Source organism: Xyrauchen texanus, chromosome 12, assembly GCF_025860055.1.
Source record: "Xyrauchen texanus isolate HMW12.3.18 chromosome 12, RBS_HiC_50CHRs, whole genome shotgun sequence".
Taxonomy (NCBI): Eukaryota; Metazoa; Chordata; class Actinopteri; order Cypriniformes; family Catostomidae; genus Xyrauchen; species Xyrauchen texanus.
The window spans coordinates 25,733,609-25,759,901 of NC_068287.1; the positions used below are offsets into that span (position 1 = coordinate 25,733,609).

Here is a 26,293-nt window from a genome sequence, read left to right on the forward strand (position 1 = left end):
ACCTTTGTTACAAACTTTTATTAAGATATTCAGCTGTATCCTTTGACTTCTCTCTTATCTTCTCTTTTTTTTTTTATACAGTAGTTAATGTGCAATTACTTTTGATAATATTGGGTCACAGTTAGGGATTCACAAAGTTATTGGCACTTTGAACACAGACAGAATGGAGTGGATGAGCACTGGCATTACAGGGTCACTGCATGAGCACAGCTGGGTATGGGTTACAACTCATGCTGAGAGTGCACGACTAACAATCAAACTTCATTAGTGCTTCTATGTAATATACAGTATATAGATTTGTATAGGGATGTAGTCATAGAAAGTGAGACACTGCATCATAAAAAAAAGGTTCACAACCAGTTTGTTTGTATTTGAGTGTTCAAGCGAGCTGATGTCATCCACTATCCTGTCTGTATTTCTCTTGAATTCGTGACACCATGTCCGGACATAGGGATATCTGTCTATCGTATGTTACTTAACCAAAACATTTGAAAAAAATGAGTTATCATTGTCATCTCATATTGGGGAAGGACTAAAAGCAGAGTATTGGGGTATGCTGAAAAAGAATGCAACATGCAGAGAAAGAGGTGAGAGTATCTTTCTGTGGTACATCTGTTATTTAGAGTGGAATAGCACTGCTGCATTCTGGTTTAAAGAGGCTTAGGTTGACAAACGCAGCAAAAACTGAAAGCCAAATAAAAACCTTCAAATACAGCCAGCCGGTCACTCCAGAACAGACAGGGCCAATTTCTGCATTTGCAGAGAGAGAGAGACAAGTCACCATTTAGAAAAAAAAGTTTCACTTATTTTTCATACACCACTCCACACTCTCTCACTTCTGCCAGGTTACTAATTCACAATGATCTACAATGCACATTACCCCAACAGAGTGTATTACAACGTTCTGAAAGGCAGAAATCACAAGACTAGACAAGTCCTAAGTTTCCCCTAAATAATAATAATAATATAAAATTCTGGTGAAGTGTGTGATTTCTGCCCTACTTGTGTCACCAGACAGAATCACAAAGAAACACTTCCATTTCTTGGCCAAACAGATACTCCTGCCTCAAACTTGCACATTGGTTGAACCAATGTCGCTGTGTCGGGCTGGTTGGGATGCTCAAACAAACAGAGCCACAGTGTTTACACTTTCAGGGAAAATAAACCTACATGTGGTTTACTTATAGTAAGGAAAGAAATTTCCCATTGAAAACAATTACACACATCACCTTAAACTTCCCAGTTAGAAAAAGGCCATCTTTTGTTGTGACTCCTAGTCTTACAAAGACTTCAAAAGTCTTCTCTCTCAGATATGACACCACCTGGTGTTGACTGTAAGTAGTAAATCTAAGCTGCAGTAACAACACACAGACTGCAGGTGGCGGATGGATACAGCGATTCCTCTCCAGCAACGCATGCAGCATATGTGATCTGTGCCATCAAAATGGAGGACGCATAAACACTGGCACAGTCATAGCCGGCAAGAGGAGGGAAAAGTGCCACCGCTCACCGCCCCACCAAGAGATACTCACAGTCTATCACCCACAGTCCTTCTGAAAAGGCACCAGTGACCTAGCAGGCCTTTAACATCTATAGAATTGCACACATAGCACCAGTACATCCCTCACCATGGCCCCACCTTCCCAGCACTTTAGTCAATACAGAGAAATGAAGAAAAAAAAAAAAGATACTCAGTACTCTTATCATCTGTCAAACAACTCTATATTGTATCCTTAAAAAACTTGGCATGTCAACTTTTTTTTAACTTGAATTAGTAGTATTTTAAAAAAAAAGTAAATACAGTACATGTGGTCTGCTAAAAGAATGGAGAAACAAAATAAAAAAATGGATGAATGCTTGTCTGTGAGACATTTTCAAAGCCAGATATCAATTGTGTTGGCTTGTCAATATTATACATTTCTACACAAGAGGCATTGTTTTTTTCTGGTCCAGAAATAATGAGGTCACAAATTAGAACCTGAACTAGACCGCTTGAAGTAAACTCGCCATGAGTTCACTTTATTTGCTTCGACTCTTAAGCCTGGAAAAACTGAACTACAATTCCCAGATATACAAACAGAAGGTAAGCCAGAACTGGTTATGCAAATAAAAGAAAAACCGAGTAAACATTAGTTAAAACAAGAGGGGTAAAACACCTAATGTATGCCATCAATTAAAAAGAGAAACGACCTGTTAAAAAAATGTGGTAAAAATCTGTTCAACAGTCTCTTCAATATTTACATCAGTATTCAGCATGGCTGGTCACAGACAAAGGGGTGCATTCTGTTCTGGGCCAGATAACTGACCAATACACATCCGCTAGTTTAGTCCCAAAACCATCAATTACGCTCTACAAAAAGGTGCACAATCCACCACTCTCTTCTACAAAAAAGGTGCAAAAAGCTCTAGTTCAGTCGACGAAAAGGTGCAAAGAGGTTCATTTCCTCTATCAGCAAGGGGGCAGCTGTGTGTCCCAGGAGAACAGTGGCCCAACAGAGACACACATATACACACACTACTTGGGCATGAAATGTTAAAATAGCCTAAAGTAACAAATTTCTGTTTTAGCGAGATATGTGCATTTAAAACCATGCCTGAACGGACATTAAAACATCACCTGCAATCCCATTCAAATCCTGATGGAAATCTGGGATATGCAAAAGTTCATTGGTAATAGCAAACTATCAGATGGGCAAATTTTCTTAAAAGCATCCGCACAGGATGTGCCTCCAACGTACAAACACAGAAACAAACATACCATAAATCCCAGAATCAACACATTACCCACATGCAAACACACAGTGCCAAATATGTGCAAGGAATGTATACAGATGGTGACTTGTGCGGACACAAACATGCTTGCCTACGCGAGCACAGGCTCACACACTCACATATGCACACACACAGCTGCCCAAACAGGGACATGGGCAACATAGAGAAGCTTAATCATTCTGCTCCTCCTCTCCTGGGACACAGGCAATGTAAATCCTCCTCCATTCCCAAACACACAAAGTCAGGCCCAAACCTTAAGACAGTAAAGTGACTAACAATATGAAGCACGCCATCCCTTTCCCAGGCTGTAAATTCGTGTTTCTGTGTGCGGTAGATGGAAGTAAGAAAGCTAAAAGGTTTACATACTAAAAACATTTTCTTTTCTTCTTTTTTGTCCTACACAAAGAAATTCTTAAAGTTATGTTGAATCTGCTTGCTTTACTTCTGATTAATAAACCGGTTCACTGTCAATGAGAACCAGTTCGTATTGGAGTTAGCAATTGCACCAATCAACAAACCAAAGTCGTATGTCAATGGCCAAAAGTGGCAACAGACATTTTGAAGGGCCAATCAAATAGGATATAAATCACAAAAGAGGGCCATCCAGATACAAGCCAAGCACCAGTCTTTTGAAATATAGGATAATCCTTATGCAAAAATAGTTCTCATTATTTTACCATTTCCACTTAAATCCCCAAAACAAGGTGTCTCTTCACAAACACTGAAGTACAAAAAAACACAAAAAGAGATTTTAAAACAATCCCTCTCTTTCTCTCGCGCTTGAAAGGTGCAAGCAGATAAATATATTTTTATCCTTTACAGTCCGTAATCTTTCATTAACTCTGGATTTATATCACACACACACACACACACACAGTGAAACAAGCAGAAAGGGGAGAGGAAGAATATGGTGACATAAACCAAAGAACGTGGCAGACTACGATCTCACATTTATTTTGAGGGGAATGGAAGGATAGGAGGCTATCAAATTCTTTCCATTTTAGACAGAATAAGAGACAGAATATGCCACCAACTTCTCCTTTACTACTTTCTCCATCTGCCGTTCCTTAGATCTTATGACGAGCATTTTTGTCTCTCTTGGGCCAAATACAATCGGCTAGTCTTACAAAGCCAGGTGCTACAAATGGATACATTCAAATTCAGTACAGTGAGATCAGGGAACCTCAGCCTCCAGTAGAGCGGGTGCATATGTGTGTGTTTGTGAGACAGGAAAACATTTCCTGGTCCTAATTATGTACTTGTATAGAATCAGTGACTATATCTTTATTTGCAGAGAATGGAGGCAAGGGGATCTTCTGTGCAAAAAAGGGTTATTCAGCAAAAACAAAAATGATTGAAAAGAAAATGGTGCCCCTGTCCTAAACCACTCAAGTTCCTCCTGACGCTACCCATTATAGACTGTGCTATCTTCTCCAATCTCCTACCCGACTCTCCCTTCCCATCCCAGGCAGAAGCAGCAGAGCCCAGAGTCACGCAGTGGGAGGTGGGTAGAAGGTGGGGCGGCAGAGGGGATGGGGCTTTCCTCGCTGGGCCACTCACTGAAACAAAGTGGATTCTCCGGCCACACCCTGCAGAGACTCGCCCGACGACCCTCCAGTATCCACGGTGCCGCCCTCTAAGGTCGCAGTCTCAAAGTTAGGCTCCGCCCCCAGGCCATCCGCTTCCATCTTGATGCTGTCGGGGAGGAAATTGGCATAGGCGTCGCCCTCCGCCATTAGTAGCTTCAGCTTGGGTATCCAGCTCTTTCGTACCACACGCCGAGCGTTAGTGCACATGTCTGCCGCAATGGCGTTCATCTCGCTCTCCTTAAAGCTGGTGGCAAAGTTCTGGCAGTAAACTGTTGACAGAGACATATGGGAGGGCATTTCTAACTGGTGTATCTAAATACATATGTTTTTAAAACAAGTTTTAAAAGCTTGCTTGCAACAACGCAGATTCAAGGATTTTTGTTCACAATTTTTTCACATTTGGAGTTTGAAATCACAAATATTCAGTGACAAGAGTTACACTCTATGAACATAAGCATTTCGCTATGGGAAACCGTAAGTTAGATCAGTTATACAGACGATAAAAAGTGTCAATCGATAGATATTTTGATGTATTTCATGATATGTAATTATCCATGTGTGCGTATATTTATCAGTGGGAAGGGCTTCACGTGAGACTGAATGGGGAATTAATTGTGGCTAGTAAAAGCGCTTGTTTTTTGCATGCACCGATTTACTAAAGGAATTATTCAGATCAGGCAACGGTGCAAACGTATCAACAAATTGCAAGTGCAATTCCAAACTTGCAGGGCAATTCTAAGCGCAATATAAAAGAGGATGCAGCAGACCACCGTGATCTGATACATTCTGCAAGGAATCTGCAGCGTGCGTGACTGTGATCCAGACACCTGAATCATCTGCCATTTTCAATCATTTGATGAATCATTGCTGATTTGATCGCTAGCAAGCTAGTTCACAAAAGTCGACACGGATCACAAAAATTTCATCTGCAAACTGTGTAGGCTACAATAATCACTCGTGGTAATACAAGCAATCTGTTTTACCAGCTCAAATGAAGCATGCCAATGAATATTTTGAAAGCCACAAGATGAACAGCATTAATAATAAATTTTTCTTTTTGCAAGAAAAGTTTTATTTTTGGGCAAGAGGTTTTTAATTTTGTTGTGAATTTCTTATGTATTACTCTCTTTGTTGCATTGCTTGGAAAAGATCCTGAGTTTCTTTAGTAAAGTTTAAAATACTTATAATATTGGTCAACAACATATCTGACTGAAATATGGCATAATGGAAAATTGAGTATTATGGTAAAGTTTGTGCGATTTCTTAATACATTTTTTTAATGTTTGTAATGTTCCAAATAAAGAGAAAATAATAAGAGGAAGTAGTTTTAATTTATAAAGTACTTAATTCACTGACTAGATTGTCCAAAATAGGCATTACAATATGGTAATTTAACATATTAAACCATTTGTATTGTTTTCCAGAACAAATTATTATCGTGATATATATCGTTATCATGATAGTAATTTTATGTCATATTGCCCACCCCTAAACCCAACATAATCACCATTTTCAAATAGATTCCAGCCCCCCCCAAGCCCGCCTGAAACTCACACCATTGGTCGAGCCAACATTGCAGTGTCAAGCTGTACGTGCCCTTAAACAGAGGAATGTTTTGATATAGCCACAGATCCAGTGTTACACTTTTAGATTCAAATAATAAATGGCTTACTTGCAGTTCACTCTTCATATTAAACTGGTATACAAGAAAATATTACACATTTTAGCTTCATGCAGTCATGACATCAACTTGTAGGCCAACCCGGAAGGCTTATTCGCCATGGATTTTTTGTAAAACAAGGTCTATGGTTAATAATACTAAAGGAGACCTTCACATTTTGTTCTACAACATAAATGACACAAAGTCATACCTCAAACAGGAATTTGGAAACAGCAGCTGTGCGCTTTCAAAACACAAGTTGCTAATAAGTTGCTAATTAAGGTTACAAGTATCATAATGATTTGAGTTTACATGCTTGATGAATCAGACAACCTTTGTAGTCCTTATCTAACAACTTGTCAGCAATTTAAGTTTTTTTAAAAGCGCACAATGATACATTCACATTTGAGGTATAGCTATGTAATTTATGTTGTCAAATAAACTGGGAAGTAATTTTACTCATAATTCAAAAACTGCTATTCTAAAAACACTGGAAATTCCAGAGGGGAACCATAACTTCAAAAATGCTTACAGGTAATATGTTCTGGGATTTAGGGCTACAAGCTGAATATCTCCATTTAACTTGTGAATCTGATATTTAATAGAGCAGCAACTCACACTTGACTGCATGCAACACACGGCTGTCCAGTGGCTTACGGCTAGGGTCATTGGTTGAGGAACGAATGCCAGTTCCACAACTGTTGGCCAGAGTGCTCCTGTATGTCATACCGAGAAACAGTTAAAGCAGACCTTATGGTTTTACAATTTAGGAGGAAAACTTCCATTTGTCCCAGACTCACCTATCAAAGAAAGCAGCCAGCAGCCTCCTCAGAAGAACTTTGTGTCTGGTTCCTGCACTGACGTGACAGTTCATCAGCTGAGCTCGTGAGATGTACACACTGGTGCCTGTGGATCATGATCATATACATGATTCTCTCTTCATATTAATGTACTCAAGAAATACAAAATCACACATAATGAAAGATTTTGACAAGCTCTTTATGACTCATCAATTTGTACGAATACATACTGATTCTATAAATTAATGAATACTAAATTACAAAAAGCTCAGATTAAAATTCTGTTGTACTCATTATTGACTATGAACTGAATTTATGCATTCCACTGGATGAATTGGACCTTGAAAGACCCTAAAACCATTATCTCAGCATGATTTCCAAAGAAAATCATCTTGACCAAAGAGCATCTGGTCAATGTCACAAATTTTCTTATTCGATTAGACATAGAAATCATACATACTCAATATTACATAGCCCATTTCATTTTACGTCATAACTAAATTAGTTTTAGTCTTTAAAAACCACTATTTCTAGTTGATAACATTTCTGAATTGTGACTTGTTAACTCCTTTGTACAAACGGTCAGATTTCCTTTCTTTCACTGAAGACAATAAAATTCTCCTTGCAAAATTTCCAAATCATGCCGAGATAAGATGGATCATCAGGTATTGTACAACTTTGAAAAATGTTTGGAGTCCATGTAAGCTTAAGTGTGTGTGTACACCAATCAGCCACAACATTAAAACCACCTGCCTAATATTGTGTAGGTCCCCCTCATGCCACCAAAAAAGCGCTAACCCGCATCTCATAATAGCATTCTGAGATGCTATTCTTCTCACCACAATTGTACAGAGCGGTTTTCGGAGATTCCGTAGACTTTATCACTTCTAACCAGTCTGGCCATTTTGTTTGCTATGTTAGCCAGGTTTAGTTTGTCAGTCCAATCAGTAACATAGCAGATTGAATGTAAACATCAGAGCATCTTTTAGCAGCTCAGCAGACAACGATGCAATGGTGGATTGTGTCTGTTGAGTGTTAATTTCACACTACATTTTTACCTAGTTGGTGAGATGCCATGCTGGAAAGTAAATAAACAATGTCCATCTTTTACTCTCTGTGACAACAAGCTTCAGCTAACTAGCAAACCAAGTAGCTACCTTCCTACCTTGACAGCTGAGTGAAAGCTAATGTGTAAACATGTATTCACCAAACTGATTTGTTCAGGATTCAGAGTTTGGTACCCCCGTCAACCAAACAATTCCAGTCATTGCATTTACAAAATGTAATATTTAAAAGTCTGTTTTTTCACCATTGAACGTTTCCCCTGAATTTGACTAGCAGAATAAGGTGTAACAACACTGCCGCTGTTTATCTCTTGACTCAGTAGTAATTGTTTAAGAAAGCAGCCTTCTGAATACCTATACATAGTAATATCGGTGCAAAATCGGTGCATCTGTTTTCATTCCAGCTCAAAAATGAACAATATTGGCCACCATATCGGTAATGCGGTATCGGTCTAAAAAATGCCATATCGGTCAGGCCCTTATATATATATTTATATACACACACACACAGCCAAAAGTTTGAGAAATAGACGCCTCACATGTCCTCAGCTGACAGCTTCATTGAATTCTACCCGCTCAACACCAGTTTCATGTACAACAGTAAAGAGAAGACTCAGGGGTGCAGGCCTTATAGGAAGAATGGTTAAGAAAAAGCCACTTTTGAAACAGAAAAACAAAAAGAAAAGGTTAGATTGGGTAATGAAACAGACATTAGACAACGATAATTAACAAGATAATTGAGTATTATGGATCTTAATCCCATTTAGTTTTTGTGGGATCAGCCAGTGGTTCTCAACCGGGGGGGCGTGGACACTCTCCCGGGGGGCGCGAGTAGGCTATGATGGAAGGGAAAAAAAACTGGAAATAAAAAATTTTGGGGCACATTTTTTTTATCACTAAACTACTGTCATAAAAAGTTATAGTTTTGTATATGCATAACTCCTGAATAAAAATTAAAATATGTTTGGACTGATTTAAAAAAAAAAGTTTTGAACAAATTTGATTGGTTTGTCGATAGTGAGCGCAAATGCAGGTGATAAGCGGTTTCATTAAGCGAGTCACTGAGTCGTTCATTCAAACGATTCGTTCAAACGGGCGATTCATCAAGAATGAGACAGATGTTTGTGAATGGGTCATTGAATCTTTGACTCAACCGATTCGTTTACAACACCGAATCATTCAAAACACGATTGAGTATTGCTGTGAGATGCGCTATGGCTATGCTGTGATCTTTGTTTGGATTCATCGGATCTATTTTCGATGCTAAAATAGACCAAAACAGTCACTATTTCATCTAAAATGTAAGTGACTTAATATTATTAACTTGTTTGTTGAACTGTCATATGAAATTAGTGTCACATTTTCAATCGTGAGGGGATGGTAAATTAAGTGATGGTCAATTGTCAGCTCTCTTGGTCGTCAGGCCGTGTGATGTATGTTGCTGAACTGTATTCAAATGTTATAAATATTAAAACACCACATTTTGAAATTTAACTGCAGTATGTCAATTTAGTTTATTTGTGTGCTGCGCTCATAGACTTTAGAAAACTGCACTCAATTGTTTGATTTCAACCTGTCTTTGCAAGGCCGCGAAACTCATATTTTGCTCCTTGCAGACAAAGTGCACGCCTAGACCTCTGGCATGGCCGCATCAGTCGAGGCAACTGCGCCATGTTCCCCAGCCTTGCAGACTTTATCACTGATGCAGGCACGTCACACGATTTCTCCTCCCTATTTCAATCAGCGTCTGAGCACCTGTCAGCAATGAGAAAACAATTTGCGACATACTTTAAAGAGGATTATCGCGCTCTTGCGGGGGTTCGAGATCCGTTTGTGTGCACAGCAAACAAGCTATCAATTGATATGCAGGAACAGCTTATTGAGCTGAAGAGTGACAGTAGACTGAAGGAACTCTTTAGCTCCTGCCCTCTTTCGTCATTCTGGGCGGCATTGATGCAGGAATACCCTGAACTCTGTGACGTCGCCTTGAAGATTCTCATTCCTTTCGCGTCGACATATTTGTGTGAGGCAGGATTCTCAAAAATGACTGCACTCAAAACGAAATACCGCAATCATGCACAAATCGAGGATGATTTGAGGCTATGTTTATCAAACATTGAGCCAAGAATTGAGGATCTTTGCAAGGCAAAGCAGGCTCAGGTCTCACATTAACATCACCTACCAGCAAGCTTCTGTAAAAAATGCAGATGATGCCTACTATTAGGCCTAGTAATAATAACAATAATAAAGCATAAATTAATATCAGAGGTCTGGTGCCAATTCCCAATTATAGCAATAGCCTAGTAATGACAATAGGCCTACTGATGATGATGATAATAATAATAATAATAATAACAACAACAATAAAGCATGTAACCTCATATAATTATATAGCAATAGCCTAGTAATGATGATAGGCCTACTACTACCGGTACTCATAATAATAATAATAATAATAATAATAATAATGCCTGCAAGCTCACATTAGAAGTCTGGTGCTACTGCCAATTCTAATAATAATAATAATAATAATAACAACAATAAAGCATGTAACCTCATATAATTATATAGCAATAGCCAAGTAATGATGATAGGCCTACTACTACTCATAATAATAATAATAATAATAATGCCTGCAAGCTCACATTAGAAGTCTGGTGCTACTGCCAATTATAATAATAATAATAATAATAATAATAACAACAATAAAGCATGTAACCTCATATAATTATATAGCAATATCCTAGTAATGATGATAGGCCTACTACTACTCATAATAATAATAATGCCTGCAAGCTCACATTAGAAGTCTGGTGCTACTGCCAATTATAATAATAATAATAATAATAATAATAATAATAATAATAATAACAACAACAATAAAGCATGGGGCGGGGCGGGGGGCACTGGGGCCCCAACTGCAATGAACCAGCTTTGGGGGGGCCCAGCTTGCAAAAGGTTGAGAACCCCTGAGCTAGACTATAAGGTGTGTGAGTAGTGTCTGACAAGACAGCCACATCTATGGCAAGTGCTACAGGAAGCGTGGGGTGAAATGTCACCCGAGTATCTGGACAAACTGACAGCTAGAATGCCAAGGATCTGTTAAGCTCTCATTGCTGCACATGCAGGATTTTTTTATGAGAAATCTTTGAAGAAGTTTAAGTTTAATTAAAATTGCAATAGTAATTTTTGATGTTATTAATGTCCTGACTAAACATTGTATTCAGTGAAATGCCACTTTGTTGAATAAAAGTACCAATTTCTTTCAATAACAGCAAAATCTGTATATTATTCAAAAATTTTTGGCTGCCAATAATTATATATATATATATATATATGTATATATTTATTGTATGAAATTACAAAAATCATTCAAAGCTTATTTTCCACAATGCTTTTAGTTAACTATGGAATTTCTGTATTTTTGTCTAATTTCCATTTTTGGTTTACATTACTTCAGCTCTTTTGTATTTGTTCATCTTTAATGACTTTCTGATGACATTCTTTCCAAAGACCTTTTTATCATTAGTCTTCTCATCTGCTTTAATTCCAATTTAATTTTCCACGTTTATATTCCTTCATGTCTGGTCTTGTTCATATGCTTTCTTTTTATCATATTTGTAAAGCACTTTGAGCTGCATGTTTATATATGCGGCTGCTGTTTAAATAAAGCTCCAGCGATTGGCTGAATTCCTCTGTTATGTGTTCGAAGCAGAGCCAGTTGGACGGCTCGGAGTCACTTAAGGCCATGCTGTAACAGTGTGCAACTTACAAAAGCCTCCATTGCATACAGTCATTCACCAAAGCCTGTTTTACACCACAATACTAAAACACGGCTTAGAACTGGGGTAAGAAAAAAGCACATGTGCACCCGTTGTGAATTAACTGTGATAACCTTTTCAGTGCACATAAAATATTCTGAGACCCACATGGAGCGGTTCTGAAAAACTGAAGATCAGAACTTCACAAATGGTGTGTTGTTGAGTACAGTAAAGTGGTCTCAGACCTGAAACTAGCTCTAGTTTCTCCGCAGGGTCACCCTCCTCGTAAAGTTTGAGATGACAGCGGTTGCCTATTTGAGCGATAAGCTCAGCGGGGAGGGAGGCAAGATCCTGCCGCCCGCGCATCCTGGGCCGTGTCTCTGAGTGGTCAGGGAGGGCCTCCACACGCTCACCTGCTGAAGAGGAGAAAGAAGAGTAAAAAAGGAGGAAGTTTAGGGCAAGCTGAAACAGAATGTGAAGACAAAAACATGTTCTCAGAGCATGCTGTCTAGACAGCCAAGAAGATTAAACCTCAAAGTATTTTGACTCACAAAAACAGAGAGATAATTCAGAGCTCTGGGGACTGAGACTAATAAAAGACCTGTGAAATCCAAATGCATCAGAACACATTCAGTTTTCATGCCATCTGAGAGAAGATAAGAGGACCTTCTGATAAAATATTAATGAGTTCCGAACAGTTGAAGCATTTAAAAAAAAAAAGTGTGAATTTAACTATGACGATATTCCTATCGAAGAGGCACAAAAGACAATACAGAATAGTTAACTTGTTAAAAAGAAAAACCAAAAAAATTTAAACTTCATGAGGCTGTATGCGTGACAAGCCAAACAGGTCCAGAGGAAGTGCTTGATTCCAAAGTAACTAATTTTCCAGACACACTTGTTAAAGATGCATTCAGTATTTATTTATTTTTTCTAATTGTTAAACATTTAAACAAAACAAAAAATATTAATAAAATAGTACTTTTGAAATATATGTTTAAAATGATACTTGCATGAGATAAAGACATGTTGAGATCATTTGACCAGCTGAATTTTCCTTGCAACATCTCACTAATTTCTTGTAATTGGACGCTTTCACTCGCTTGAATAAATTAATCATAGCTGACTGAGAATAGCAAATTTTTTCAATGACATCGGTTTACCGAGAGCCTCGGTATCGTTTGATTTGATTCTGATTGAAAAGATCTTGTTTCGATTAGATACCGTTTAATTTGGGTTTCAGTTATAAGGTCCATATAACTTACATATAAAAAGCATTTTGACGATTCTTAATACCAATTTCGGCACCACAACAAACAAAAAAATTTTCAAGCAAGCAAACAATCAGTGATAAAAAATAAACAAACAAAAAACAAGGCTGCTTTTTTAGCCCTCACCAAGACAGGCATTTTCACAGATTGTTTGAAGTGTATTTTACACAGTTTTGGAATGTATCCGCATTACAATCACTCCGCAATCGCTCTCAGAGCACATGCGCACATAAAGCACAGACACGTAGGTCAGTCAGTCAAATAGTGCCAGGAAACAAAATGAGTAAATAAAAAGTGATCTTTAAGATTCTCATTATTTGTGTAATTTCTCTCTCTCTACTCTCTTGACCTTATCACCAGTTAACGAAATCAAACAGTAGTTGTCTTGCGATTTAATAATCTTGTGATTTTAAAAATCAATAAATGAAAATTGCAATTAATCTGAAAATAACCTAGATATTTTTTTCCCAGCCCTTTGTGCCACAGTTCTATGGACTCACCTGTAGCGCCCACGTTGAGCATGCTGTACATGGTATACATGTTGCAGATCTGTCTGTACTGTTCTTCAGTGCCATCATCCACCACCTCCTCCTCTTCCTCATCATCATGGTAAGAGATGGGCGAATCACTGGCATAAGCACTCAATGTACCTGGACTGGTGCCTTCAGGGGTTGCACTGCTTGTGCCATTTCCATTGGTGCTGCTGCTATGGCCACCTGTGCCTATCCCAAGACCCATCCCAAGTCCCATGCTACCTTGCTGTTGGATGGCACTGCCACGTGCCATCTCTTGAGAGAATCGAGCCGCCTTCCTCATCCCACCTCCGCCTGATCCACCCGAGCCTCCTCCGCCTTCCCGGTTGCCTCCTTCCCAGAGCCGCTTGGCTACCGGTGTACACACAACAGAGTAGGGCGAAGCCTCCGGCTGCTCCGTTTTCACTCGAGAAACCAAGGGCAGCGGGGTCAAGCAGGAAGCAGGCCGACTAGTCGCTGTAGCCACCACCCCACCACATCCATTGGCCGCAGCTCCAGCAGCAGTCTGGGTTACGGGGCTCTGAGGCTCTGAAGGAGGTGTCTCTTCAGTATGGAGGCCCTGGGAGTCACAGCTAGGAGAGCTGACCTTCAAGAAGAACTCTGTGCCCTTCTCCATAATTTGCTGGATCTGGAGAAAGCCAGCTGTGTACATGAGCAGGAACTGGTCTCCTACATTCATGCTGAGGCGGCCGGTGTAGCAGAAGGCCAGGATCTGCTGAAAGCTCTGGGGCTGTACTGCCGGGGGCAACTCCACCACAGTCGGGGTCTTGCTGCCCGAGCTGCTGTTGAAAAGGTCTCGGAAGTAGGAGCTGCTGGCCGCCAGCACAGCACGGTGAGCTTTGAAGGTGTGGCCTTTTACAACCACGGACACATCACAGTACAGCCCCTGCAGGCGCTGCTCATTCAAACACTCCAAAACATTGTTGCCAAAGTTTGGGATCGCCATCTGAAGGGTCTGAGCCATGGCGCTATGGCCAGCACCACCACAGAAATCTGAGAGGCACCAGAGGTAAAGAAGGAATAGAAAAACAGATAGAGGAGAAAGGAGATTTTTGTCAGCAGCCTTATCTTAACAGAGAGCGTAGAAGTTCAGCCCAAAAGATTTACTACAAACATAATTTGCTTTTGAAGTATAATATCAACTGAACAATACAATTTGTTGCAAACAATACAAATGCCAACTAGCAATAGGCTATTACTTTTAAAGGTGAACTGTATAAGACCACAGGGACAATTCTGTAGACACCTTTAGCAGACCAGTCTTAAACATCCAACCTCAGTCTGAAAATAATAGTAGGTTGGTGAGCAGACTCTAAAATCCTTTGAGCGGGATGTGACTGCTAATCTGAATGAGATGGTGATTCAGCTGTGACAGAGATAAAATGGCACTCTTACAGTACTACAGCAGGGAGGGAGAGAGGGGGAGAGAGAGAGATACTAAACCTCAGTGATTGAGGTCATAGTTGAGGAAGAGGGTGGAAAACAATGGGCTTTGACTGACACCACAGTCAGTCTTATTACTGCTATCTGTGACACCATGAGCAAAGCCATCATTAAAGCTTTCAGCCCTGCTTTAAAGGAAATTCATTGTAAACAGTTAACCTGCACTTTCTACTTTTAATATGCTGTCCAGTAGGTTTCTATGGCGTTTAAACTGTTATTACAACAGCAACAACCCTGTTCTTACGATTCCCTTTTTTTCAGGTATTACTCATATTGAAGGGAAAGTTATTTTGCATGTCAGCAAACGGAGTAGCTACAGAATAAAAACTGTATTCCTTAACTTTTCAAGAATGAGTGGACTGACATTTTTGCCACCAATGCAAAACCTGTGGCTTCTTGTTCAGCAATCACAAGTAGACTACTGGTAGTGTAAAAACAGCTATCGGATCATGTCAACTAAACACTGCTGTGCATTGAATAGTTCCACATCTCAGAATAACTGCCACAGTTCTTACCTGCACACAGCACAGTCAACCATTAGACTATGATGTGATATACTTTGCACATTAAGTTTAGACAGTTCCTAGAAAACAGCAGACTATGAGGCAGAACATTTGGGGAAATGTTACACTCATAAAACCACACAATAAATATCACTGATTCTGATCTGATCATCACACAGAACCAATAGGAGGACGTTCATGGTAAAAGAAGTACCCTCTTTGTCTGACTTCAGGCTCTCTCCCCAACTCTCTCCCTCCCTTGCATGCACTCACACATACAAGCCATAGACATCAGACAAAACGGCTTGTTTACAGTTGGACTGAGTGCAGTGGCACACATACACACTGAGAGGCCCAGGGTTTATTTAAGAAGTTTTCCCTAAGGGTGGGGGAGGAAAGGGACACCCTAGGTATAGTCATCACAATGTGTGAGGGGGTAACTACTTTTAAAGACTGTACTCGCGACTAAAGCTGCATGACACGCACAGAGTGAAAATATAGTTTTTGGCCTAAGCTGGTTGACCGGTCTTTAGGCTGGTTTAGTCTGGTACACTGGTTTTAAAGGGGTTTTGGGAACTTTTTAGCTGGTCAATGGGTTGGTTTTAGAGAGGTTTTTGTGTACTTCTTAGCTGGTCAGGTTGGGAGACCAGCTGAGCACCAGGCTGGCCAGGCTGGGAGACCAGCTTAAACCATCTAAGATCAACCAGCCATCTTAGGCTGGTTTCAGCTGTTTACATTTTTTCAGCACGGCAATACAATAACACTTTTAAAAACAAATAGAAAATGTAATCTCATCCCTAATAGCGCACGTACATCACCAAGATGTCCATTTGGAGTGTGTATTTACATCTGGAAGCAGGGCTGTCAGGATTATGAAATCTGGCTGTCAATATATTGTTAAACAAATAATTGTGATTATGATGATTAATTGTCTGTTTTGGGGCTGTGACGATTACTTGTCATATAAATTTTAATTTTTTTAATGTGTGCTTTTTAGGAATAAAAATAGGAATATTATTCATATATTAATAGGAATAAACTATGATTTCCTTTAAGGCTTTAAAAACTTAATACTTAAACTAAATACTTAAAAATATGTCTCTCTTTTTGGTTAAGTTTAGTTTGTCAATTCTACATTTACACATGTTTTTTTAACTCATATTTAATTATTTATTTTTTATTAAAAAAATCAAGTATAATTTATTTCTATATATTTCTATTATATGATGTGATAGTAAAATATTAATTTCCTAATTTCTTCACTTTCACATGCTATTTTAATGCTCTGATTAAACTCACAAGCCCTTATTTGTCATGAAGCAAATCCTTTGAGATTTTGTTTCATCATTTTATCACGCCACAGAAATAGAGTAAGCGTGTGTCTCCTCTTTGTCATTGCGTGTCATTAACACAGCGTGTATGAAACAGGAATCACGGTTGTCTCAAGTAACCATGATCAGATGTTTTTTTCAATAATAACGAAAGGCCTATCTGAAAGATGTATTTTTTTACGCTATTTGCTCATCTGCAATACATGTATAAGATGTAGGTCAATAAGTAAGTCTCAGATGTCAATAAGACATTCAGCAGATGTCTTTAAGATGTTTATGATTTAGAATGTTTGTAAATCAGATCTTTTTCAGATGTTAGTTAGATTGTGATGCTTTCCAAATTAAAAGATCTAAAACACACATCTCGGAGATGTACATGTGCTCTCTGAGATACATTTGAGCTCCACATTTAACACTTTGCATACTAATCCCAGATAGCACACGTACATCTTTTCATCTGGAAAGCATCACAATCTAACTAATATCTGCTAAACATCTGAAATTATCAGATTCAAATCTCAAAGACATCTGCTGAAAGTCTAATTGACATCCGAGATGTACTTATTGAAATATGTCTTGTTGATGTATAGCAGATGAGCAAACAATGTCTTCCAGATGTAAACACACATGAAAATGAGGTCTGGGTTATATATGGTTGCTTTTAGTGAAAGGTAGCCTACTAATAATATTTAACTCCACACCAAGGCTTATAACTAACATGCTATATAAAAAGAACCAGCTCAGCCCCACAATCCCATCTGATGCCAAAACTGTGAGATGGAAGTATTAAATATAAGACGACGCATGAGCCAACACTATTAACACACCAATGCAGAACAAATAAATGGAGTATAGCTAAATTAACAGCAAACCTTGAGACAGTGCAGCAGTTTTACGAGCCAGTGGCGGCGGCAGGCTAACCGTGTGTCAGTCAATCTTCCAGTCCGCCCGAAGTTCTCCACTGGCACGGGCCGGGCGTGAGGAATGATGGCAAAATAGCTCACTATAACCCACTCTGTGAGAAATGTAGCACCTACACGCGAGCGAGCACAAACGCAGCGGGGAGGAGCCGTTCAGAGCGGGAGGGAAAACGCCGCGACGCACCGACGATCAAACAAAATGACCATGTTTGCGAAGGCAGTGCACACCTGCCGCTCTTGTCCCGTCTATGCCAATACACCGCATCGAGCGGGACCGTGCCTACATCCTCGGGCCTAGACGGGTCAGTCTCGAGCACCCGTTGACGAGCTGTTTAGCACAGCAGCGCTGAAATAGGGTTCGCCCCGTTCACCACGCCACTCAATCACAAGTGCAACGCTCCAGAATCTAACGATCCGAGGAACAGGCTATCTGGTGGTTGTTGTTATTATCATCCTTAAAATACGCAAGTGCACACGGAATTTAAAGTTAATGTCCCATACCGATTTCGTGCTAGTTCGGATACCCACCTTATCTTATTTTACAGACATCAACAGGTCATCCCGGGACAAATGCACGAACTGGGGGCGAGCCAGACTAAACCAGTGCTGACAGTAGAGGGGGTAAGCTAAACACCGCCAGTAAGAAAATGACAACTACTCGTCGCCACAACAACATCAATCACGGTCAAAGTGGTGCCTTCAAATTAAACGTATAAATGCGAGATGTTTTAATAACAGATTTCAAAGGTCCGGGAAATCAGGATTTTAAATGAGCCAGATATGACTCCGGAACATCTGCCAGCACGAGTGTTCAGCCATGTCAGTGAGGTCGGCGAAGTGGTTAAACTTTTGTTGGTATCATTAGTCTGTGCCCATCCCCCACCGCACACCTTCTCCAAAACAATACCCCCCAAAATCTCCAAGCCATCGGATTTCAGCCAAAATGCCAGGACATCCGAGGACAGCCGCTCGCTCGCCCGCCGTTCTCGGATGTCACGCAACCTCGCATGACCCAGTCCAGGGACTTGATGGTGGGATACTCACCCCTTTGCTGGAATCCGTTTCAACGTGTTTCAATGGAGTCCAACGCGCTCGCTCTCCTTCACTCTCTCGCCTCGTCTGTCTCGCGCTGGAAACAGCCATTCATTGTGGGCATAGGCGCAGAGTCGATCGCAGAGCTATCGAGTGCCAACTCTTTTTCCAGCGGGAAACGGAGCGCAGAGCCACTGATCATGCATAGACTAGACATGACTCCCCATCGTCACTCAATCGCATGATCAACACAGGCGCAGCCTCAATGCCAGGAGACCTATCCAGCGCCGTTATGTATTTGCGCATAGGCTGGCACAGCAACAGCGAAATGAGCCACCGCCTCGTTTCCATACGTGCGCAAAAAGTAGGCCATGTGTCTACGTCTCGCCAGACACATCCCCAACACAGAGCACACAGAGAACGCCATAAACTAGTAACTATACACAGTGAGGCACTCTCATTTCAAAGCGCTTTTGATTGAAGCAACATGTTCATTTTTCAGAATTTTACACCGTACTACTCCCAAAAAGGAGTGCCCTAATTGTGGTAGGGCTACATTTCCATTAGGTATTTTCTGCATGTTTAATCAAAGATTAAAAAACAAAACAAAAAACTATTATTATTAATTATAATAGCTCGATCAAATATAATTTATATTAACCACTTCAAAGATATGAATGTATGCTAGTGGGTGACTCTAGTTTGGAAATTGTTATCAAGACATTTTACATGGGAAGAATGAAATACTCACTGTAGGGTCGAATAATCCATTTATGTTTGCCGTAAACAAGACCAAAATCTGCAGGTCACTCATATGTTTTCTAATCTACAGGAGAAACAAAGCTACATGCACACGTGACGTCACAGACGGATCCTATATATGTCCTTGCATTACCCCAGTGAACTACATTTCCAATTGCATTTTTGTGTCTGAAAAACGTGCGCACAGGCATCCGTAGTCACGATTTGGAGAAAGTGAAAATACTGGGTTGCCAGATTGTTGTAGGCATGTCAATAAATAGTCATTCAGATTGTTTATACTTGTTTTATACTTACTGTATGTTTTCCATACATCTCGTATATAATGATGATGACGATGATGTTGAAATAATAATGCTAGCTAATATAGTTAGCACTTAATCAAAGTATCATTCCTTTATTAAGAGACAATATTTGCTCATTTTCAGCGGCTTTTTCTTTAAATCTTTAACTAATAATTTAAAAACAAAGTATTATCCATGTACATATATCATGCACTTCAATTAAACTCAGAGGCATTAATGTGCCATCACATTAAATCCATTATTCACTATAAGGGTTTTCATCCCCACTGGGGCATTTTTGTAGTTTCATAGCCCACGACAACTGTGGTATTTAACATTAACGAAATCCTATTTGAATTTACAAAGAAGAGATGCACTGCCCTCTAGTGAAATAAATGAATAAATGGTGTCTATTTTGCCATTTAAACATCCATATTAGCCTCTGCATTTATTTAGCATTTTCTGCATTCAAAATACAAGGCAATTCAACTTTACTTGTCATTTCTATTTTGTATCTAAAGACAATTACAGAAAGTCGCCTGGGGTTACTGCCTTACACACTGGCTTAGTAGTGATAGGATTATGTTAATATATTTTCCATTTTTAAGGATGTTTTAGGCTGGGATAAAACCTTCATTTAATTATATAATAGTTTTGCCCAGTAAGGTTAGGAAAAAAAAACTCTAGCCTTAAGATTGATTGATGGTTCTTCCAAGTTCCTATTCAGTTCTATGCACTCTAATAGAAAACACTTTCTCATTTAAAGCTGAAGCAATTTTTGTGCCTCTAGTGTCACTGAATGGAATTGCAATATTCTGTCTGTTTTTAAACAGCTTTCTGTGTGAAATCTTTTCACCATATTCTGATGATCAAACAAACAGATAGTTCCAACCCCAACTCACACCATTGGTCCAGTCTTTCTTTGTTGGGATGGAGGGTTGCATAAAACAAACGCACCACAGTTGCACAGTGTTAACAGTTCTCTAGAAAATTACTTCATTATATTGTAGTTTACTCTGCATATTAAACTGGGACAAGAGAGTATTTCAACACAGAAAATGTACACACTTCAGCTTTAATCCCAGGCCTTTCATTTTTCAGGCCACATCATACAGCACATCAGCAGACCTTTAATAGAGGTATTTACAATTAGGCCCCATTTACACCTTTCATTAACATGCGTTTCATATCCAAATAGTGTGGGGATGTTCTTTAGCTGGATGGCATTTACACCTTGCAGTCAAATGCGTCTCCACTGTGATCACAAAGACATCCAATCAAAATTACCAGCACAAAATGGAAAACGCTACTTACATAATACATAGGAGGCTGTGGTATCTAAAAAATTCTCCATCTGTTAGCAAATTTTAAAAACATTGATGTATAATTGAATGATTTCCAACACTTTAACAATCAGTGTTTTTAAAATTTCAGGTTGTCCAAGAAAATTTTATGTAATTCATCTCAAGTTCAGTGCTTTGTAAGTGCTAAATATGATTCTCATCTAAAAGGTGCGAGCGAAGCCTGGTTCAAGCTGTTCATGAGAATCCATTACAATAGTATGAGGTGGTGAATTCATACCAATTTGAACAAGTTTATTCATACAAAATCGAATGCATTATACACACAGCAATGAGAGACGCTTCCCTCATGTCCCCACCGATGTGCCGTTTGCTCCATGTTAATCCAAAACTGTTTTGATTAACTGTAACCCCTAACCAAAACCCTATCCCTATACCTAACGATATAGTGTAACACCTTACCCTACCCAGAGCATAAATATGACCATGGTATTGATGTTAAAAGCCTTAATGTGTATTACGGAAGTGACACTTCCTGGTTCTGAACGCATTCATGAAGTGTATGTGATTGGTTGATGTATAAATCGTATATTTTCATACAAATGAAGTCATACGAATTGGAATTCACTACCTAGAATTGTGACGAATTCTCATGAAATTATGTTGGCCTGGTTTCACGTGAGTGTCGTGCGAGCCACATCGTGATTAGGAAACAGGAGAATGGTGCAAACAAGTGGGGATTTGAGAGAGAGACGAGATAGTCCAAGTATATTCCCATGGAATAATGGAATTTTGTTCATTGTTCAGGTGGCAAGATTGCAAACCGGCAGTATGTTGTGTTATTCAAATTGCATTGGCAGACTCAACAGGAAAAAGGCAAAAACCTGCAACAGAGAACTTTAACAATGGATGACTGAAGAATCACCTCATCACATAATTAATTTTTATTGATTGGATGGCTATCTCATCTTGAAAAGAGTAAGTGTAAATGCCCTCCATTTTGGATATGAGGCAGAGATAAATCCGATCACAAAACTCTGTCAAGTGCAAATGCATCTGGTTGTTCAAATACTTACAGTATGTCAACTTTACTAACATTTTTCTTAATTTATTTGATGCAGATCGCTAAACATTGACTATAAAATATAATTTTTTGGGGGGGGTTCTCCCCTTTTCTCCCCAATATTGCATGCTCAATTCCCATTGCACTCTAGGTCCTTGTGGTGGCATAGTGACTTGCCTCAAACCGGGTGGCGGAGGAGGAATCTAAGTTGCCTTTTATTGCAGGACTTTTATTATGATAAGAGTTGTAATTCCTTACCCTTCAGGTAGAATGCACCATTGCGTTAATTTGCTTTTGGCTGAGCCATTTTTGTTATACGGAGAGGACTGTGGTGCTGATGAAAGTTTTCTCTGCCTGTTATCTGGATGTTTGTTGGTGATTTGGTGGTTCAAAGTGTTAGTACATGACCATAAAGTAAGTGTTATTTGGTTTCTTTATGTTTAAACTATACTGGAAGTACTGGAAGTATTAGATAACTTTATGCACTTTCTCAGGCATGCCCGGACACACCACGATTCATGTATGATCGCTTGAACTGTGATGTATACAGTGTTAAATATTACAATTTACTTTGTGATCTGCCTTTAACCTGTAACAATGATACCACAGAAGAGTTAATCTGTATTATATTCTGTTGAATGAGGTTTATTTGTACAAACAGTTTGTGTGTACATTGATATCAATATTTGAGTCATTCCTTGGAAGAACCTATAATTATGTGGACCAATTAATTGAGTTTTTTTCTGTTTATTTATTTAAATGTGAAAGTGAATATGCTTGGATTTTTGGATTGAACATTGACAGTAATCAAAATATGTACCCATTTATACTGTATTTGAATGTAACATGTCTGAATGTTGTTTTTCAGACTGTGAATCTTCTGTGATTTAATACACTTTGAAAAGGAAGCTCCTGTCTCCTCATTATTCGTGTCCTGACCGACACACAGGGGTGTTTACTACTAATAGAAGTAGAGTCAGTACCTAATAGTCCAATAGCCTCTCCAACAGTCAGTCTGTGCATCTTATCACATGGCATCTTGAGACATATGAGGCCACCAGTGTTTGGACCAGAGGAGCGAGAGGCTCTGATGGATACCAATGTGCCCAGAGCCCAGGTAGGAGTGAACCAGATTATGGAGGGCATCTTGAAGAGTGGCACAAATGTAGCATCTGCCCTCAGGACACTCAGGCGCAGCAGCATCTGAGACAGAGGCTTGGGCGATCTGGTCATCTAAAGCCCATTGTCTGGGGCACACAAAAATCTCGGAGGGCTGAATGGTTTCTGTATCCACAGGGTTGTCGTCGGGAGAATGTCTGTGAGACAAGGCACTGGCCTTAGTATTTTTGGACCCAGGGCGATAGGAGATCAAGAACTGGAAGCGGGTGGAATACAGGGCCCATCAGGCTTGATGTGGATTCAGTCTGCTTGCCTTTTGGAGGTATTCTAGACTTCTATGTTCAGAGATGACCAAGAAAGTATGACAGGAACCCTCAAGCCAATGGCGCATTCTTCTAGGGCCAACTTTATGATGAGTAGTTTCCTGTTTCCTACATCGTAATTCTGCTCCACCTGAGATAATTTCCAGGAGTAGAAGGCACAAGGATGCAGCTTAGATGGGTTCACCTGTCACTGAGAAAGCACCGTCCCCACGCCAGTGGTGGATGCGTCAATCTGAACTACGAAAGGGAGCTCAGGATCTGGGTGGACTAGTACTGGAGCAGTGGTGAAGATTTACTTCAATTTGACAAAGGCATGAGCAAGGAGGTCAGAGGGGTGGCTATGGAACTATAACCCCAGTTGAATCTTCGATATAAATTCACAATCCCCAAGAAACGCTAAAGGTCAATGACTTGACTGCCTCCACCTTTCCCTCGTCCATCTGGATCCCTTGAGGACTGAAGTTATAGCCCAGAAACTGGATGTGACTCTGATGGAATGAGCACTTCTCAGCTATGAAGAACTACTGGAACTTCCGCAGATGCTCTAGCACCAGGGCCACATGCTGATGATGGCTGGTCTGGTTCTGGGAGTAAATCAAGATGTCATCAATGTACACCAGGACAAAGTGATGGAGGCACTCCCGGAACACCTCGTTCATGAAGCCCTGGAATACGGAGGGGGCAGTGACCAGGCCGTACAGCATGACCTGTTATTCATAGTGCCCTGTTGGTGTTACGAAGGCTGTCTTCCACTCATCCCCCTTTCCATATGTGAACGAGATTATAAGCACTGCGCAGGTCGAGCTTTGTGAAGACCGTTGCTCCTCTTAGCAGCTCCAAGGCAGCTGGGATGGGGGGAATGAATAACGGTACATGACTGTTATGTTGTTCAGAGCCCAATAATCAATGCATGGTCTCAAACCTCCATCCTTCTTTTGGATTAAAAATAAGTTAGAGGCAGCAGGGGAAGTCTTTGAGTGAACATAACCTTGAGCTAAAGCTTCCTTGATGTATTCTTCCATGGCCTTCTGCTCCGGAAGCGATAAAGAGTAAATCCTTCTTCTGGGCAGTGGCGCGCCTGGTTATAGTTCGATGGCACAGTCCATGGTTGATGAGGAGGGAATTGGGAAGCTTTCTTATGGCAGAAAATTTCAAGATATTGTCAGTAACAGATAGGTATGTTCAGGGGACCGTCACTGGCTGGGCTCTTGATGGTGGTGGTGAACACATTTACGGGGTTGACAGTGGACAGAATTTCTCCTTCTCCCCTTTGAGGGCAGAGTACTGGGCGAATACAGACCTTAAAGCAGTTCTGACCCCATTTCAGAATTTCACCAGTCTTCCGGGAAAGAACGGGAGAGTGATCGCACAGCCAGGTATGGCCCAGAATAATATAGGCGGTTGAGCCCTCCAGAACCATAAACTTGATATCTTACAGATGCATAAAACCAACTTGCAAGGTTAGCAGGGTGGTATAAGGGCAGTGGTCTGATAGGGCAGTGCTGGCTCTGGGTTACTGACTGAAAGGTCGGGGGTTCAAGCCCCAGCACCACCAAGATACTACTGTTGGGCCCTTGAGCAAGGCACTTGACCCTATCTGCTCCAGGGGCACTGTTTCATGACTGACCCTGCGGTTTCATGAACTGCATTTCATTGGCTCTGTACCTTTACTCTGCACAATGACAATAAAAGTTGAATTTTAATCTTAATTAATGTATCCTTTGCCCAGTGGATTATCAGTCACAGAGTGTATGGGGTGGTCGGTGTGATAGGGGATCTTTGAGAGCCGGGGATTGCGGTAGAGGTCATTTGCAATGAAGTTCCCTGCAGCCCCGTAGTTAAGGAGCACAGTGACTGTAAAAGACATGTATAGGCATAACTTATTGGTGAATCTCCGGCTTTCTACCAGAGAGAGATGAGACTGTTCAAGTTGCCTGGGCTCGGGACTGAGTTCTGGAGGGCGTCTGCTGGGTAAGTGGTGAGTATACGGTGATTGTAGGGTGGAGCGTTCCATCAAGCAAGACTAGTTGGATAAATCATTCTAGTCCAATGGTGTCATCATAAGTGGTAAATTGCAGTCTCAGCTGAGGATCTAATCCCTGGCGGTACATGGTCATCAGGGCAGGTTCATTCCATTCACTGGCAGCCGCCAATAGTGCGGAATTGTAGTACATAATTGGTGACCGTTTGTCTTCCCTGGCAAATACGATAAAGCTGTTTTGCCACTGATGAATCTCCTGAGGGTGGACAAAATACTTAAAATGACTTCAAGTGTATCCATTACTGAGCCTCCCTGATCCCAGATGGTTTGTGCCCATTGGAGAGCTCTCCCAATCAGAAGGGAAAAGCTGCATTGCAAGAACGAGCTGGCACTGTAAGATGAAGCCGCTACAATACCCCATTGATCCAGAGCATGGAGCGGGATTGACCATGGGACTGGCATAAGATGGAGATGGAGTGGGCTCCGGTGCAGCAGGTGTGGGAGGTGGGGCTTGCTGTGCAAGTTCGGGAGTGCGAAGGAGAGCTGCTCTTAGCTGACGTAACAGTTCCGAGAATGGATCATCATCCGTACTGGCGGTAGCCCCCACTGGGTTCATTTTCATTTTAGTCTAGCCTTTCTGTAATGACACACCAACACAGGAGCTGAGATGAACCCAGATGCAGGAGTTTATTGCACAGAACACAGAGGAAACAGGTAAGTAGCATGAGGTGAGTATACAGGCAGGTATGGAGACTTTAGAACACAGTCTTAGGTCCAAACAGGC

The 26,293-nt window shown here is 40.4% G+C and overlaps 1 protein-coding gene across 5 annotated transcripts; it reads right to left on the minus strand.

Annotated features, from left to right (window-relative positions):
* Positions 1 to 19,576, minus strand: LOC127652886 (nucleus accumbens-associated protein 1-like). 5 transcript variants are annotated; one of them, XM_052139317.1, is made up of 6 exons: positions 19,431 to 19,576; positions 13,418 to 14,443; positions 11,892 to 12,062; positions 6,822 to 6,927; positions 6,640 to 6,737; positions 1 to 4,630 (listed from the first exon to the last, which is right to left on the minus strand). In XM_052139317.1, exons 2-6 carry the CDS (start codon positions 14,412 to 14,414, stop codon positions 4,329 to 4,331), a joined length of 1,674 nt encoding a protein of 557 aa, XP_051995277.1. In that variant the 5' UTR covers positions 14,415 to 14,443; positions 19,431 to 19,576; the 3' UTR covers positions 1 to 4,328. The 5 variants fall into 5 exon arrangements, with proteins under 5 accessions (XP_051995277.1, XP_051995280.1, XP_051995276.1 ...); XM_052139320.1 differs by lacking the exon at positions 19,431 to 19,576 and adding an exon at positions 18,692 to 18,874 and having other exon boundaries at positions 11,892 to 12,059; XM_052139316.1 differs by lacking the exon at positions 19,431 to 19,576 and adding an exon at positions 18,692 to 18,874.
* Positions 19,577 to 26,293: the final 6,717 nt, after the last annotated feature.

Coding starts and splice junctions, on each gene's coding strand:
- LOC127652886 (XM_052139317.1), bottom strand. CDS start 14,414: ATGGCTCAGACCCTTCAGATGGCGATCCCAAACTTTGGCAACAATGTT. Junction 6,738..6,821: donor CTGGCTGCTTTCTTTGATAG/GTGAGTCTGGGA, acceptor TATGACATACAG/GAGCACTCTGGCCAACAGTT. Junction 4,631..6,639: donor TGTGTTGCATGCAGTCAAGT/GTGAGTTGCTGC, acceptor CTCTGTCAACAG/TTTACTGCCAGAACTTTGCC.